The sequence below is a fragment of the Mus caroli genome, unplaced genomic scaffold, assembly GCF_978045245.1.
Source record: "Mus caroli unplaced genomic scaffold, Mus_caroli_1 scaffold_15, whole genome shotgun sequence".
NCBI lineage: Eukaryota > Metazoa > Chordata > Mammalia > Rodentia > Muridae > Mus > Mus caroli.
The window spans coordinates 31334779-31352556 of NW_028227270.1; the positions used below are offsets into that span (position 1 = coordinate 31334779).

The window sequence follows — 17778 nt, forward strand, 5'->3', positions numbered from 1 at the left end:
TACAAATTCCTGATGCATTTTGGAATTAATTGCATCTATGCAAAAAGAACCACATTATAGGAAATAGTTTGAACAAATGAAGTATCTGTTATATTTAGCAATTATAATGTTTGGGGTTCAAGGTTACTTGTTTCATTTTTTTTTTTTACATATTTGAAGTGGGCTCAATTATTATTTCATTTGATATCCTTAGGAAGAATGTTATTTTTCGTACTACAGGTAGAAGTTACTTAGGCAATTTATCATTTTGGAGGAGTCATATACTTCATTAGGTATTTTTCTTTCAATTATGGATGCTCTCTGGCCTCTGAACATTTTCCTGTAGGAGGTAATGCTGTGACAAACATCGTTTCAAACACAGAAGACAGAGGCGGAGAATAATTGAGACTTGTTTGTGAAGTGGGAAGAATAGAGGTTCTTTCTATTTTCAAATCAGTTTAAAATTATAACATGAGACCATTTAATATTATCATATTAATGTCTTACTAGTGTCATAATAGTGTCAACTTGAAATTGATGATTTTATCAATTTTCAATTGGCAAATTTTTTTACTCAATTACCAAATATCAATTTACCTTTGAATTTATAATATATTGCTTAGGGATTAAAAAATTGAAGCAACTTTATGTCCCTCTCTTTTAAACAAGAGAAATGAGAATTTTCTTTTAGGCTTTCAAAAAATTGGGCAGCAGTATTTATTTTATTCCATAAATATGGGTATTTTGCCTGTGTCTATGCGTGTGTACCAGGGTCGTGTAGCAATAGAAGAGGTCGAAGAGCATTGTGTTTCCCTATGATGAAGGTTATAGACAGTTGTTAATCACCGTGTATGTAGGTGATGAGAATTGAACCTAGGTCATCAGTAAAAGCAGCCAGTGCTCTTAACGCATTAGCCATATCTTTCACCCTCTCTTAGATTTTAAAAGATTATCTGATAGAGATTTACATTATGTGATTATAGAAAATGTTTTATAATAGTTTTTTGTTGTTGAGGTCTATATTTTTTATCTTTTTATGACATTTTTCTTGCATATCTTAAAATTTAATTTGATATCATTTGATAGAATCTTTTATTATTAAGCATGTTTCACTTACTTAGTATGTGTATAAGGGTGGCTAATATGTGGGGTGTGCTTGTGCATTGATGTGTGTGAAAATCAGAGGATAACTTGGAGGAGCCCTTTCTTGTTCTTCTCATTTTGTCACGTGGATACCCAGGATCCAACCTAGATCATAGGGTTTGGTGGCAGGCACTCTCATATGCTGTTGAGACATTTTATTGTCCTATTAAGCATATTTTAATGGTGCACAAGCAACCTAGAGGTATGAGGGTTATAGATAAAACACAATTACTTTATTCAAACTAAATAATATGTATCTTAACCCCATCTAGTAAGGTTTGTGAAAATCTTGGCTGAGTAATTTACCAGAATAATCACTATGAATTCAAAGCAAAAAATACCTCTAAGCCTAAAAATTGAAAATAATGTTACTCTCAGTTTAACACCAACACCACCACCAACACCAACACCCCACATACACACATTCTTAGAGGGAGTTAGGTGGGTGAGGCCTAGAACACGCCTGTTTAATCCTTGTGACTCATGAACAGAGCTGGGAGTTAGGATAATGGAGTATTGCTTAGGATTGATGTCTTGTGCCATTTTTTCCATGGCGGGCTTCAAAGGTCTGTTTCTGAGCTTGTGCAGATCAACATTTTCCACAAATCATTGGAAACATTAAATAGGAACTTTTCAAAAATGTTAGTGATAGAATCAAATAGAGTTTATGAATATATTAGTCCAAAAGAGCAAATAACATAGTCAATATAAGTTCAACAACTGAACTATGAAATTGCACTCAATATTATAAACTGTATTACATAGGCTGTAGCAAGGTGTAACTCAGAATTTGTTGAGAAGTTTAAGCTGGTAACAAATTAGCTAATGCAGGACTCATAGTACTGACCAACATAAGCACATTTTGGTGAATTATATTTCATAGATATATTTATCTAAAATAGACATCAAACTGTGAAAAAAAATGAAAACAGATTAATAGCATCAGTAAGAAAATAAGAAACTAGATGAAAACATTGCTAGTGTTGAAGATAGGAGTATATTCATATCTAATAAGTATATGTAAAGAGTGCAACATCTACTACTCACCAAGGGGTTTGAATTCAAATCACAATGTGATCCTAGAATTTGTCCACCCATGTGGCTAAAATGAACCAAAGGGGAAACAGTTGTAATAGGACACTCATCCATCAATCACAATTTCATAGAACTCTTAAAGGAACTTGGCTATATAGTACCCAAACGCATACATGATATACTCAGTTCCATTTGAAGGAATGACACATGACACTCCCCCCCCCCCTCGCCGCTCTCCATGCATAGGCATTTATAGAATGTCATGGCAGCTGTGCTTGTAGTAGTCAAGACCTATAAAGTTCCAATGGTTGTCACTAGAAAAACAATAGTAAATTAAATCAGTTTGATTAATTAATGTTCTGAATGATATATAGTGTGGATAAATGTCTCAAATATGTTTATTCAGTAAGACCATTTCTTAGTTAGAGAGATGGGGGATCTAGTCACTCCTAAGGATAGGGAAATATAAAATTTACTCATGTTGCTATAGTAATTTTATTTAGCACATCAGTTTGGCTGATTATTTGCCCTTCCTGTCTCGAAAAGCAAAAAAAAAAAAAAAAAAAAAAAAAAAAAAGAGCTTCTGCTTTTCTCATCTGTAAAGTCTGCGTCACTACTGAGCACAACTATGACTTCTGAGTTCACTCTATTATACAGCTTTTTACTTTTATTTCTTTAGAGTCTGTATAGCTGTAAGACAAGGATAAAAGTTATCATTGGATTATTGCATTCTCCTTTTAAATAATTAATTTTGTTCTTTTATTACAGGTAGCCAGAAATGGAAAGGAAAATAAGCAGAATCTATCTTGCTTCTGAACCCAATGTACCTTATTTTCTGCAAGTGTCTTGGGAGAGAACAATAGGATCCGGCTTTGTTATTACACTTACTGATGGCCATTCAGCCTGGTCTGCAACAGGTAATCTTGACACCAAACATGTTGCAAGTAAAATTTAGATAATGTACTGCTCTTTAGTCCTCAGGAACTCTTCAAGTTAAAGTGTTTCCTCATAGACACAGGTAACATCAGTACTCCATTTTCCATGTTCTGCATTTTGCAGTTGCACATGGGTCTGTAATAGTTGATATTGTTACCCAGAATTGACACTGTGTACCATAGCTAATTCTACCTGCTCTGTCAGCTTTATTGTTTGGGCCTAGTCATGGTACAGAAACATAAACAACACTTTTAAAATATTTCTGTCCTCGTGGGGTCTGGGGAAAGCCTGGGACTTAGAGGAAGTAGATTGTGGGGCTAAGAGATGCTGTTGGATTGTAGGTGTGGAGTCTTCATGGTGTGCTTTGACTTTTATCTAGTTGTTTAGCTTGAATTTCTTTTGAATGCATTTATAATGAAGTTTTAAAAAACAAAAACAGATCCCACACCAATATGTGGAAATTGTGCTGTTTTATCATAGAGGCTCACTTTTGAAATTTTTTTTTTACTGATCTTTTAAGCTGTGAATAGCTTCAAGTCAAGTATAGCACATGGCAGGGACTCCTCCTTAGTGCAGGGGTAGCATGTCACTCGCAGATGTTTGCAGTCATAAAGGTAAAAAATTAGAATCATGTTGTTTTCAAATTCCAAAGTTTTAATTTTTTTTAAGGACTTAAAAACATTTCTTTGTAGTTACATAACACAGTTATTTCTAGAGTTGTAAATGGCATACTAGCTGAAAATTTAAGAATTTTTATATACTATCTGTATATTCTAACACAGTCTTCCTAAGATTTATCACTATAATTATTATCTCTCAAATTACAATCCATCACAAAATTCTGTTTCCTTCTTGTCTGGTACAAATGCTGTTACTCAGCACAATCGAAATGAATTCAACCTTACAGTTTTTTTCATCTGGCTTTCATGGCAGCAAATGAGGAATATTTGCATTTATATTATAGGGAAACAAAGGGATTTCAAGGATAATGTGTACAGTACTCCTTGTGTTAACTATTTGAGATGTGTATTTCTTTGTGAGAAATATCAGTTACTGACTGCTTCTGGCAGATAGCAGTGAAGTGAGATTTGCGATGTTAGCCCTATGGAGGAAGTATACCCATATGACAGCCCTTGTTTGAAAGAGTTGACAATGTGATGGCTAAAACCATGGTAATGGCTCAGAGTGGACCTTTGTGTACACGATAATTAGAGAAGAGAGTTTTAACTATATAAAACTAGTTAGAAAAACAAACAAATAAACTGATGACTTGACAGTTAGCTTCTGTGTATATGAGAGCTCCTGCTTCCTATTTCTTACATTACACATTTATACTTAATTCAGTGAGTTTCAATTTTTTTCTCTAACTAATATAATCCAGTGTGACAGAATCATGCTAGGAGACCCTCTCGAGGTACTCAGTGGCGTGTGAACATTGTGACTTCCTGTAGTGACCACATTTCAAGCATGGAATTTTAAAGTGCACTCTGTAATGATTTTATCTTCAAAAATTAACCAATGACATTTTAGATTTTACATATATTTTATGACTTGCATCTATTTATATTTTCTTGTTTAACTATTAGGGCAAATGTATAAGCAAACATAAGAATATACCTTTTTATGTAAGATTTGTTACATACATGTTGTATGGTACTTTATAGACATTACACAATTAAGAGTATTGAAACAATTAAATAAATGAAACATGAAAATAGATTTCCTTCCTATACCTCTTCCTGTGGTTTAGTTGTCGTTGTTAGACTTTTTGATCGTTGCAGCCTTCAATTATGTATAATTTTTACTCTTTTCATTTAAGTGGAAAGGATGTGAGGTTTGTTTTAATCTCCCCACACTAAGCCTTCTGATTTTTTTTTCCCCATTAGCAATGCTTTATCTAATGAATGTTTGGGGACCTAATTATCATGTGGCCTGTCATCAGTCACTTCTGTATTATAGAGTGTTGGTTCACAGGGTCATTTCACAAAGTGGGTTAATGATTGATGGTCACTATGTGCCCTGTAAAATAATTGCTTCTGGTAGCAAGAAACTTATATCACCTTTCTGCAGGATGTCTATGTATATTGGAGATTAATTAAAACCTTTCCAATATTTTACTATCAAATATTTAGATTTCTGTATAACTTTTCTAAACAGTTATTTTGGTAACTATATGTAAATAATATTACAAAACGTGTAAGACTTTTGCTAACTATATGTAAATAATAGTATAAACCTCATAAAGAAAGGCCTTTTGTAAGTAGGTCTCCTATGTGATGCTACCCATATTCCTAATGCGGTAAGGTTGGTGTCTTCTGCTCTCGACATAGGATAGGATGAATCTGTGCAGTCTTTACTTACGCATAGGAACATTCTTTCAGTGTGTCTTTACTAATCTACAAACAATCTCAAGATGATGTTTGTGGAGTCTCTGTTAATCTGAGAATGGTTTCTCAGTTTTGTTTGTCTCTCACCTTGTAATGAAGTGGTTCAACTTCATTCTGGATGGACTTTATTCTCACCACAGTTTCCTGACAGCCATTTCAAGTTTAGAACAATGAATGCATACAGATACGCCATTGTTCTTAAAAATAAGCTGGCAAACAAGTTTTTTTTTTTTTTCCAAGATTACAGTTTGGCGTAGACAATGAAAATCCCATGTTCCCTTTACAAAGGGAATGTTTGGTCATGCTTTTAAGACAGATGTCCTTTCACAAGGATTTTTTTCTTTTGTTATGTTGAATTTTTAAATTTTTATTTTACATTTTTAAGAATATTATACATGATCCTATATACACATCTCCCTGTCCTAATTCCAACTCCTCCTGTGACTTCCCACTCCATCTCAAATTCATGTCCTTTTCTTTTTATATGTATGTATTTATGTATATATAAATACAGTCTGCTGAGTTTGCGTGTTGTCCATATGTATATATATTTAGGGTTGACCACTTCTAGTTGCATGACGTATCAGGGGCTCATTCCTGGAGAAGACTGATTCTCCCATGCCCAGCAGCCATAAATTGCTTGTAGTTTTTCATCTAGGAGTATGGACTTCTGAGATTTCTTTCATCCAGATTAGATGTCACCTGGCATTGCTATTATGTGGGTTGTCTTTAAGCAACTGTAATATTGAGATTTTGTGGGTATTCCTTCACTGAGATATATAGAAGACAATATCTCACAGCAAAAATCCAGGTTTTCTGGCTCTTGAAATCTGTCCATTTATCCTCCCTTGATTTTCCCTGAGCCTTAGTTGAAGGGATTCTTGTAGGTATATCATTGGCATTGGGCATACTACAGTCACTTGTTCTCTGTATTTTGACCAATTGTAGTATTTTTTTTTTTTTTTTTACTATAATTGCTCTTACTTTTTTTTTTTAGTAGTCTAGCCATTGCCTCCTTCCTGGTCCCCCCTCTAACAGTTCCCCAACTCATTCCTTCTCCCCACTCTCTCCAAGAGGATGTCCCCCGTCCCGTCCCCCCCCCCCCCCCCGCCTCGAACTCACTACTCCCTGGGCCTTAAGAGGGTTAGGCACATCTTCTCCCACTGAAGCCAGGCAAGGCAATCCTCTTCTTCTATGTGTTGGGGGCCTCAGACCAGCTGGTGTGTGCTGCCTGGTTGGTGGCCTCTCAGTGTCTGAGAGATCCCTGGGGGTCCAAGTTAGTTGAGACTGCTGGTCTTCCTATAGGGTCACCCTCCTCAGCTTCTTCCAGCCTTTCCCTAATTCAACCACAGGGGTTCCCTATCTAAAGTCAAATGGTTGGGTATACGTATCTGCATCTGGGTATAAGTATCTCAGTCAGCTGCTTGTTGTGTCTTAGAGGACCACTATACTAGGCTCCTGTCTGTAAGCACACCATAGCATCAGTAATAGTATCAGGCACTGGAATCTTCCCTTGAGATGGATCCCAATTTGGGCCTGTCACTGGACCTCCTTTCCCTTAGACTCTTCTCCATTTTTGTCCCTGCAGTTCTTTTAGCCAGGAACAATTCTGAGTTAGAGATTTTGACTGTGGGATGGCAACCTCATCCCTCCATTTGATGCCCTGTCTTTTCACTGGAGGTGGACTCTACATGTTCCCTCTTCCCACTGTTGGGCATTTCATCTAAGGTCCCTCCCTTTGCGTCCTGAGAGTCTCTCACCTCCCAGGTCTCTGGTACTTTCTAGATGGTCTCCCCAACTCTAACCCCCCAGGTTGCATATTTTTATTCATTCTGCTGGCCCTCTGGGCTTCTCCCTGCCCATACCTGATACTGTTCCCTCTTACCCCTCCCCATCTCCTGTCCCATGCAGATCCCTCCCTCCCTCTGCCTCCTATGATTATTTTCTTCCCCCTTCTAAGTTGGATTGAAGCATGCTCTCTTGGGCCTTTCTGTTTGTTGTACTTCTTAGGTCTTGCGCACGTCCGACTCGACCAGCAAGAACGACGCTGCAACAGGATCCTTCTGCACATGTTTATTGGGAGAGCTTGATTGTAGAGGCGAAAAGACCCTGAGCCCAGCCCTGGTGCTGCTTTATATAGGCCTAGGAGAGGCGTGTCTCACACCCGGATTGTGTTGTGCTTGGTTGATGCTTACTACCTCATTTGCATTCCTACATCTGATTGGTTACTTTCTCTCATCTGATTGGTTAACTTCTCTCTCTTCTGATTGGTCAATTTCTCTCTCATCTGATTGGTCAATTTCTCTCTCATCTGATTGGTCAATTTTGGTCAATTCTCAAAACCTCATCTTGGCAAAAAACTTTCCTGCCTATGTATGCGTGGTGGCCAGCAGAAGCCTGTGCCACTCTGCAACGGCACATGTGGCTTCCCACACTTAGGGACTGTGGATGGTATCCTAGGTGTTCTGTACTTTTTGGCTGATATCCACTTATTAGTGAGTACATACCATGCATGCCATTTTGGTTCTGGGTTATCTCACTCAGGATATTTTCTAGTTCTATCCATTTGCCTGCAAAACTCATGATGTCCTCATTCTTAATAGCTGAATAGTATTTCATTGTATAAATGAACCACATTTTCTGTGTCCATTCTTCCTTTGGAAGACATCTGGGTTGTTACCAGCTTCTAGCTATTACAGATAAAGCTGCTATGAACATAGTAGAGCACATGTCCTTGTGGTGGGGCATATTTTGGGTATATGCCAAAGAATGGTACGGTTGGGTCTTCAGGTAGACTATTTCCAGTTTTTTGAGGAACCTCAGATTGATTTCCAGAGTGGTTGTACCAGTTTGCAGTCCCAGCAGGAATGGAGGAATGTTCGTCTTTCCCACATCTTAGACAACTTGAGTTTTTGATCTTAGCCATTCTGATTGGTATAAGGTGGAATCTCATGGTTGTTTTGATTTGCATTTCCCTGATGACTAAGGACTTTGAACATTTCTTTAAGTGCTTCTCGGCCATTCGACATTCCTCTTATAAATTTCCTGTTTAGCTCTAGAACCCATTTTTTTTTTTTTTTTTTTTGAGACAGTGTTTCTCTGTATAGCCCTGGTTTTCCTGAGTGCTGGGATTAGAGGCGGGCGCCACCACACCCGGCTTGGACCCCATTTTTTAATTGGGTTATTTGGTTTGTTAGAGTCTAACTTATTGAGTTCTTTATACATTTTGGACATTAGCTCTCTGTCGGATATGGGGTTAGTGAAGATCTTTTCCCAATCTGTAGGTTGTTGATTTGTCTTATTGAGACTGTGTCTTTTGTCTTACAGAAGCTTTTTAGTTTCATGAGATCCCATTTATCAATTGTTGATCATACAGCCTGAGCCATTGGTGTGCTGTTCAGAAAATGCTCTCCTCCTGTCCCATGATTGTAAGTTCAAGGCTTTTCCCACTTTTATTTATTTATTTATTTTCCTATTCAATTCAGTGTATCTGGTTTTATGTTGAGGTCCTTAATTCACTTTGACTTGATCATGGTGTAAGGTGACAAATATGGATGAATTGTCATTTTTCTACATACAGACTGGCAAGTAGACCAGCACCATTTATTAAAGCTGGTTTCTTTTTGTCACTTTATATTTTTGGCTTCTTTGTCAAAGATAAAGTGTCCATAAGTGTCCAAAGTGTCCTTAAGTGGCTTTTTTTCTGGATCTTCAGTTCTATTCCATTGATCAACCTGTCTGTCTCTGTATCAATATCATGATGTTTTTATCACTGTTGTTCTGTACTACAGCTTGAGGTCAGGGATGACAATTTCTTCAGAAGTTCATTTATTGTTAAGAATTGTTTTCACTGACCTGGAATTTTTGTTTTTCCATATGAAATTGAGAATTGCTCTGTCCATGTCTGTGAATAATTGTGTTTGATTTTGATGGGTATTGCATTGAATTTCTAGATTGCTTTTGGTAGGATGGCCATTTTTACTATGTTAATCCTACCAATCTGTGAGCATGGGAGATCTCTCCATTTTCTGAGGTTTTCTTCAGTTTCTTTCTTGAGAGACTTTAAGTTCTTGTCATACAGATCTTTTACCTGTTTGGTTAGAGTTACCCCAAAATACTCTATATTATTTGTGACTATTGTGAAGGATGTCTTTTCCATAATTTCTTTCTCAGCCCATTTATTATTTGTATAAAGGAGGGCTACTGGTTTATTTGAATTAGTTTTGTATTCAGCCACTTTGCTGAAGTTGTAGCTGTAGAAGTTCTCTGATAGAATTCCTTGAGAAATTTTATGGTTGCTTATGTATACTATCATATCATCTGCAAATAGTGATACCTTAACATCTTCTTTGCCAATTTGAATCCCCTTGATCTTCTTTGGTTGTCTTATTGCTCTAGCTAGAACTTTGAGTACGAAATTGGGTATCTCCTCCATGAAATTAGGAGTGAGAGCACTTCTGGAAGACTTTCCTGGTGGGATGCATGTATGGAGGGCAGTGGAACAACCTTAGCTCCAGGGTACAGGTGGAGACTGGGCATGACCTTAATTGTTGTTGTTGTTGGTGGTGGGGGTGGTGGTGGTGGTGTTGTTATCTGTAATTTCCTGAGTCTAGTACTCAGCATATGCATGCTAGGTACTGGGGAGACTAACTTGGGCACATTTTGGTTTGCTGCACTTTTATCAACTCTTGGTTTTGTTTTTTTAAAATAGAGCCATTCTGACTATAAAATGGAATTTCACTGTAGCTTTGTTTTTAATTATCACTTTGAGTAAGGATATTGATCATTTCTTTCATCAGTTTTCTTGAGTACTTTTCAGTTCATTTGCACATTGATTTGGTTGTTATTTCAAAAAATTGATTTTCTTAGTTTTTATACTTTATAGATCTTAATTCCTCATGAGATAAATTGCTTGCAAATGCTCTCTCATTATCCCAATTTTTCTGTATATTGTTTTTCAATGCAGAAGCTCTGTAATTATGTGTATTCCCCTCACAGTTGGGTCTCGAACTATTGGAGCCCTACTCAGAAATTTCTTGTTAAGCCTATCTTTTGAAGTATTTTCCCCATGCCTTCATCTAGCAGTTTAATTTTCATATATTTCATATGTTCCATTTTGCACATATTTTTGTTGTTGCTGTGGTTCAGAAAGAGGAATCTAGTTTTATACTTATACTGGTGAACATCTGATTTCTTTTCTTTTCTTTTTTAAAATTAGATATTTTCTTTATTTACATTTCAAATGTTATCCCCTTTCCTAGTTTCCCCTCTGAAAATCCCCTATCTTTTCCCCCCTCCCCCTTCTCCCCAACCCACCTACTCCTGCTTCCTGGTCCAGGCATTCCCCTATATTGGGGCATAGTACCTTCACAGGACCCAGGGCCTCTCCTCCCATTGATGACCGACTAGGCCATCCTCAGCTACATATGCAGCTAGAGTCATGAGTCTCTCTGTGTGTTTTCTGTGACTGATGATTTAGTCCCAGGGAGCTCTTGGGTTACTGGTTAGTTCACATTGTTCTTCCTCCTATGGGGCTGCAAACCCCTTCAGCTCCTTAGGCACTTTCTCTAGCTCCTTCATTGGAGACCCTGTGCTCCATCTAATGGATGACTGTGAGCATCCACTTCTGTATTAGTCAGGCACTGGCAGAGCCTCTCAGGAGACAATTATATCAGGATCCTGTCAGCAAGGTCTTGTTGGCATCTGCAATAGTGTCTGGGTTTGGGGGTTGTTCATGGGATGGATCCCCAGGTGTGGCAGTCTCTTTATGGTTATACCTTCAGTCTCTGCTCTGAACTTTGCCTCTGTAACTCCTTCCATGGGGATTTTGTTCCCCCTTCTAAGAAGGACTGAAGTGTCCACACTTTGGTCTTCCTTGTTGAGTTTCATGTGTTTTGCAAATTGTATCTTGGGTATTCTGAGATTCTGGGCTAATATCCACTGATCAGTGAGTGCATAACTTTTGTGTTCTTTTGTGGTTGGGTTACCTCACTTAGGATGTTACCCTTCAGATCCATCCATTTGTCTAAGAATTTCATGAAATCATTGTTTTCAATAGCTGAGTAGTACTCCAGTATATAAATGTACAACATTTTCTGTAACCACCATTTGTTGAGTCCTTAGAATATTTTGAATTTAATATAGTTTTGCTGCATGGTTTTAATCTTTCTCTCTAAGTTTTCATGAAGTTATATGAAACATAACAAGTTTCATTCAGTTCAACCATAGACAAAGAATTAAGGCAACTAAAGATGCTAAGAGCAGGAGAAGTAATCCCCTATGGAAGATCACTACATAGCCATCCTCAAAATAATTTACATGAAAATGTCATTTTATGTATATATATATATATATATATATATATATATATATATATATATTTAGGGTGGAGGAAGTGATGAAGGAGCAGAGGAGGGGTGGAGGGAGAAAGACAGACAGAGAGAGAGAGAGAGAGAGAGAGAGAGAGAGAGAGAGAGAGAGAGAGATCTACAAATTTTGAGTGAAAAAAAGCAGATATATGAGAAGTATTGGAGGGAGGAAAGGGAAGGCAGTGCATTATGTTATTATATTTTAACTTCAAAATATATTAATTAAAACAAAGATAACCTGCTGAAGGTTGGGTATATTGGCACACAGATGTCCTTCTTGAATTCCCAATGCTAAAGCCGATGCCAAAGGATACTTGTAAAGTATAGCTTACACACACTCACACACATAAAATTAATCTTAGAAAGAGTATCAGAACTGGACATGTATGTGACTGTAATTATGATGCCATGTAGGTAGACACCAAGGTTCAAGATCTCCTAAGCCTTTAGATCAGTACTTGCATTAAGAGAAAACAACTGAAGTGTTTTCCTGTTAATGAAAACATCTTAAAAGCATTTCCCTCAACTTTGGGAGTTGCCCCAACAGGTCATGTGCTTATTGATTACTCATGATGATTTGTGGCCTTGTTTTAGCTCCTATGTGGAAATCCTGTATGTAGTATCACATATCTCAACCTGGTTCTCAGATGGGAGGATTTTCAGTGAATCAGGCCTACATTGTGAGCTTCAGGTTTAATAACAGATCCTGTCTCAGAGCTGGAGAGTGATAAGGAGGATAGCAGCTGTGCCCTCTGGCCTCCACATGTGCACAAGGGCACATGGACTCTCACACAATGAATGAATGAGTTGCTGAAGTTTCCATCTTAAAACCTACAGGGTCTCCAAGGTAATCATCAGTCCCTGTTTAAGATGGCTTCTTTCTGGAGTTAACTGGTGTGCTCATTGTTTAGATTTTGTTTAGGCTGCCATGTTGTTGTTGAGATTTTGTGAGTGCTTTATTTTGTCTGGAAGACTGTCTCACATCAGATGTCCTAGTACCCTCTCTGCCTGTCTTTCCACCTTTCCTTTATGGTGTTTCCTGAGGAGGGGTTATGTCGTAGATGTACCAGCTGGGGCTGAGGACCCTACAGTCACTCATTCTTTGCAGTTTTACTGGTTGTAGAGCTTATGCCTACTGCAAAACAAGATTTGTTTAATGAGGGCTGAGAAATATACTTATCTTTGAGAATAAGGAAAGACATTTAACACTCTGTTAGAAGCTATATTGATTTAGAGAAATGGCAATAGTGGTCCTACTTTAGGGTCTTACCCTCTCTGAGGACACTCTGAATGTTATCTAGGTTTACAGTACCAACCTTCAGTTCTCTCCTATTAAGTACTCCTTAAGTCCAAGGAGGTGGCCACTAGTTATTTCCAAGATAAAGATCACCCTATTACACCTTTGGGGATATCTTGGCAGGCTAGTTATTGGTTTTGCTTTGTAGGGTTTATAGTTGTGTAGAACTATTGATTACATTTATGTTTTGTCTGGTTGGATTGCATGTTCTGATAATTAACCCACAGAGAAAAAGCCTCCATGTCAGTATTGGTTCAATTCCTCCAGGCCTATGTTGGAAGTGTGTGTTATGTTCTGCAGTAGCATCCTACTGGAAATTGTAGGGCTGTAGCTCAGTACATTGGGAATATCTAGAACTCTTGACCAATATTTGATGGTTTCCCTTTCCTCAAATTGGGGTATTTTTAAATAAGCTATTATTCCTGCATGGAGCATTATCACCCATGTGTCATAAATCTATAATTCACACACACACACACACACACACACACACACACACACAGAGTTCCTAATTCTGAGTACTTAGATTTGAGTACATAGTCTGGTATACCTGCAGAAGCTGGAAAGTAGAGGGGATTGGAGAGGAAGACAATGAGCTCAAGAGGTGGAGTTGTAGGACACAGGGGCTTCCAAAGGGCAAAGGAGGAAAAGAATGGGGTACTTAACTAAAGAAGGGAGGGAATGTATAACAGGAGACGGAGGAAAAAGAGATGAGTAGCACTAAATGTATTTGAAAAACCTACTGGGAAACATTTTGATTTTATTCCTTCAAATTTCTGTTACATTGGTAGTTATAACAGTTAAATCCTATTTTCTAATAGAAACTTGATTTTATCACCTTAATTAATCTTTCCTATAGTTTCTGAATTGGAGATTTCCCAAGAAGCTGATGACATGGCTATGGAGAAAGGAAAATACATTGATGAGCTGAGAAAGGCACTGGTGCCAGGGTCAGGAGCAGCTGGTACATACAAGTTCATCTTTTCTAAGGAGTCTCGGCATTTCTCCCTTGAGAAAGAACTGAAAGATGTTTCAGTAAGTAAACCTTTCCATAAGTTTGTTTTTATTGATAAATTTTGTTTCACATTTAAGTAGTAGGTCTATCATTCTTGGAACAACTCTGAAATAAATACTAAGAAATTGCTTGGGATTATTGTTAGTATGCTTCAGTTTTATAAAGGAAAATATATATGAGATGTGTTTCTGTGAGGGTATTTTCTGTGTGTGTGCATGTCTGTGTGTGTGTGCTGCATCACATGTGTGATGGTCATAGCCTCAGACAGTCAGCCATGTTAGCAAGCATCTTTGCCTACTAAGCCATCTCACCATCTCACAATGTTTCAAAGTTAAAGTTCATGACATATTTCTTTTAACACACTGTGCAAAGTAAACACTAGAAAATGTATTTATTCATCAATATTTAAAACACTTTAAGTATTGTAGTTAATTGCAAGATTGTCAAGAATATTAGATTATTACAGCCTGGTTTTCTCAAAATAAGTATGGAAAAATACAGAGTTTTAGAAAGAAAACATTAAATTTATCTTTGCCTATTTAATAATTGATTTATTTTTTTTCTTTGAGTATATTTGAAATTTTATCTTATTCTTAGTTTAGTACATTTTAATTTTTTAATTTGTGTCAGTGCTTTGCTTACATATGTGTCTTTGTGAGGGTTTCAAATACCCTGGAACTAGAATTAGAGACAGTTGTGAGCTGCTTGCCATTTGGGTATTGGTAATTGAACCTGGATACTTTTAGCCTTTAAGTCATCCCTCCTATCTTTTTATATTTAAAATTTGGAAACAACATAGTTAATTATAGTAATATATATCATTAATAATTAAGGAAACATTATTTATATTGTCATACTTAAAAACAATAAAGTAGAAATAACTTTGTGTCTAAGCTTTTTAAAGATTGCATGCTTTCTAGCCAAGCATATCTGCTACTTGACTTAATTTCTGCACCAATTTGGACTAAGGAGCTAGCTACTTTAAAAGTTTGTGTTTATTCTTTTTATAGCCTACCTAAATTAAATAAACATCAAATTTGCTTTTGCCTTTGGTTTATTAATTATCTGAGATTTACAACCTAAGAAAGAGAATTTTATTAGGTCCATTGATAATAACTAAGAAATTGGTTCTTGTTTTTCTGTATGTTTTGTTTGCTTATTTTGTTTTTAGTTAAATCTAATTTTTAATGCTTTTAAAGCAGTCTTTTAAACTCATAATAGTAAAGGAGATTTACCAATCTGAGAAGTATTTGAAGAAATAAATAAAATTATTATTTTCAAATATATGTTATTGTGGGGAATAATGTAAAACAGCTGTCCCTTGTAATTTCATTTATAAGGTCTATATTTATATTAACTGTCAATGCTTGTTTTTTATCATGTTGAGGTTAGTCACATAATAATTTAAAATAGGTGAAGATTTTAACTACCACATTCAGTTTAGTATCAATTGTGTTCTTTTCTGTCGTCCAAGCTCAATCAGATGATGTTAAATGCCCTTACAAGTACTGCCTGTTTCTTCTCATATTGCAAAATGGAACAGGTCAAACTAAGAGTGATGCTATTTCCTATTCAGCAGACATTTATTTTCAGTAATTTGTGTCATTTTGTGATAACGTATGTCCATTCACTGAGAAGCTTTTAGTACCTGGGATGTGAAAGGCTGGGGTTTGGCAGGTGCGGTGCTGGAGGGCTTGCTCGGGCTGCTTGCTTGTGCATCCTGCTTTGCTGACTCTGTGAGTGAAAATCTTTATTTCCTCATGAATTATGTCATTTACAGTTGTCTTGCTATAAATAAATGATAGACTGGCAGTAATCCTGGAAATTTCTTTGCTTTCTATCCTTAAATTAATCACTCTTTATCAAAACCATGGCCTTGAATACTGTTTTTTACTGATTTTGACTAGTGATAAAACAACATAAGTACACTCAGGAATGCAGACGAGTGCTGAGTCCTTAGACAATTTGCCTTTAACGATCACAGTGAAGTTTAGATGGCTGCTACCATGTTTACTGCTGCACACTGTTTGTTGTTGATAAGTTTGTTCATGCCTGGATTGTTTGAGAGAGAATTTTAAATATTTAATTGAGTTAAAACTTTCTGTGCTAAGCTCAGCTTTCTAGATATGGCTAAAGCATTGGCAAGCTTATTCAGTCAGACTTCCTTAGGAGTCTTCTACAATGCCATGTGTTCTGCAAACTGATTTCAGAGTGATACTATCTCATAAGTTGTTCCGCTGGCAAAAATGTGCTGACAGTTGCACACATGGCAAAATGCTGTAAGGTTCATTGCACTTGGATGACCCAGACATTGTGAAGGCGTTTGTAATGCTTTCCGTAATGACACAGATAACTGTGAAATTTGTCAAAAATGACCACTGAAACTCAGAAGGATGGGAAAGAATGTACAGCTTCAACTCAGAAAGATGTACTAAATTTTGTTGTGTTTCCACATAATAGTGTTCCCATAGCAAAGAGACCTCTGTGAATACCTACTCCAGATCATTCTTGTCTGGCCCTCTGGCATGTACAGTTTTAGCCATTTCTTGCCATCTTCAAATCTTTCATGTGCCAAGTCGTGTTTTCAGGATCACTGCACATCTTGAACATTTGGAATATACAGGTCATGTAAGGATTGCGTGAAATTTACAGTTTTGCTTTCCCCTTTAAGAAAGGAAAATATTATTATCATTTTTTTTATTTTTAGAGATCCATTTTAAGAGAAAATAATTTATATTTTTACTGAGTATTAGAATTTTCAGTTTCCAGTGTAAAGAGATACATAATCTTGTTTGTTGATGTTCAGGTTTTAGGAAAGAATGGGTTCACAGTTTTTATGAGATTAGCTCTGAATTCATAACTAATCCCTTTAAAGTGTATGTTATGATTAGATTTTCTTTTTTAGGAAAATGAGTTATTTTCATTTAATCTTAATACCCACTACAATTAATATTATATGATTATTTGTAAATAAATAATATGCTAATATTATTTATTTCTGTATAGTGTGAACCTCTGTGATGCTCACTACTAAGAAGTCTGTTAGTGACATAAGCTGATGTGCACTCCAGTGTGACCACTGGGAGTTGTTCATGCATGTACCTTTACAAAACCTGTCTCTGCCTGATTATTTTCTCAACTTTTCATAAGTCAACTTGATTTTGAGGTAGACACTTGGTCTCTTGACACTGTATCTTCATAATATAATTCTTTTCTTATTTTGCTTTAGCTAGATTTAGTTTGGTAATAAGTTATAGCTAAATGTTTATTTTATTCTTCTTTTATACAGATTCCTGCAGTTTCCTTTCCCTCCACTCCTCCCAGCCTCCTTCCCCCACCTCCTTTCTCACCCATATCTACTACTTCCCTGTTTCCTTTCAGAAAAGAACACTCTTCTCAGGGCTATAAACTAAATATGGCATATCAAGTTACAATAAGACTAGGTATAAACCCTCATGTCAACACTGGACAAGCAACTCAGTAGGGAGATAAGGGTCCCCGCAGTAGGCAAAAGCATCAGGTACCTCCTATGCACACTGTTGGTAGGCCCACAAGAACACCAAGCTACACAATAATGAGATGTAGGCAGACAACCTAGCATAGATCTATGCAGACTCC

General features: G+C 36.7%; 1 protein-coding gene across 3 annotated transcripts in view; it reads left to right on the forward strand.

Annotated features, from left to right (window-relative positions):
• Positions 1-17778, forward strand: part of Xrcc4 (X-ray repair cross complementing 4) — a 246006-nt gene that overhangs the window by 14577 nt on the left and 213651 nt on the right. For 2 of the 3 annotated variants that reach the window (XM_021180097.3, XM_021180098.3), the window contains exons 2-3: positions 2926-3074; positions 14005-14180. In XM_021180097.3, coding sequence (XP_021035756.1) covers positions 2936-3074; positions 14005-14180 — 315 coding nt within the window. In that variant the 5' untranslated portion in view covers positions 2926-2935. Of the gene's footprint in view, positions 1-2925; positions 3075-8819; positions 8909-14004; positions 14181-17778 lie in introns of those variants that run through there. The other variant, XM_029484982.2, reaches the window with a different exon arrangement.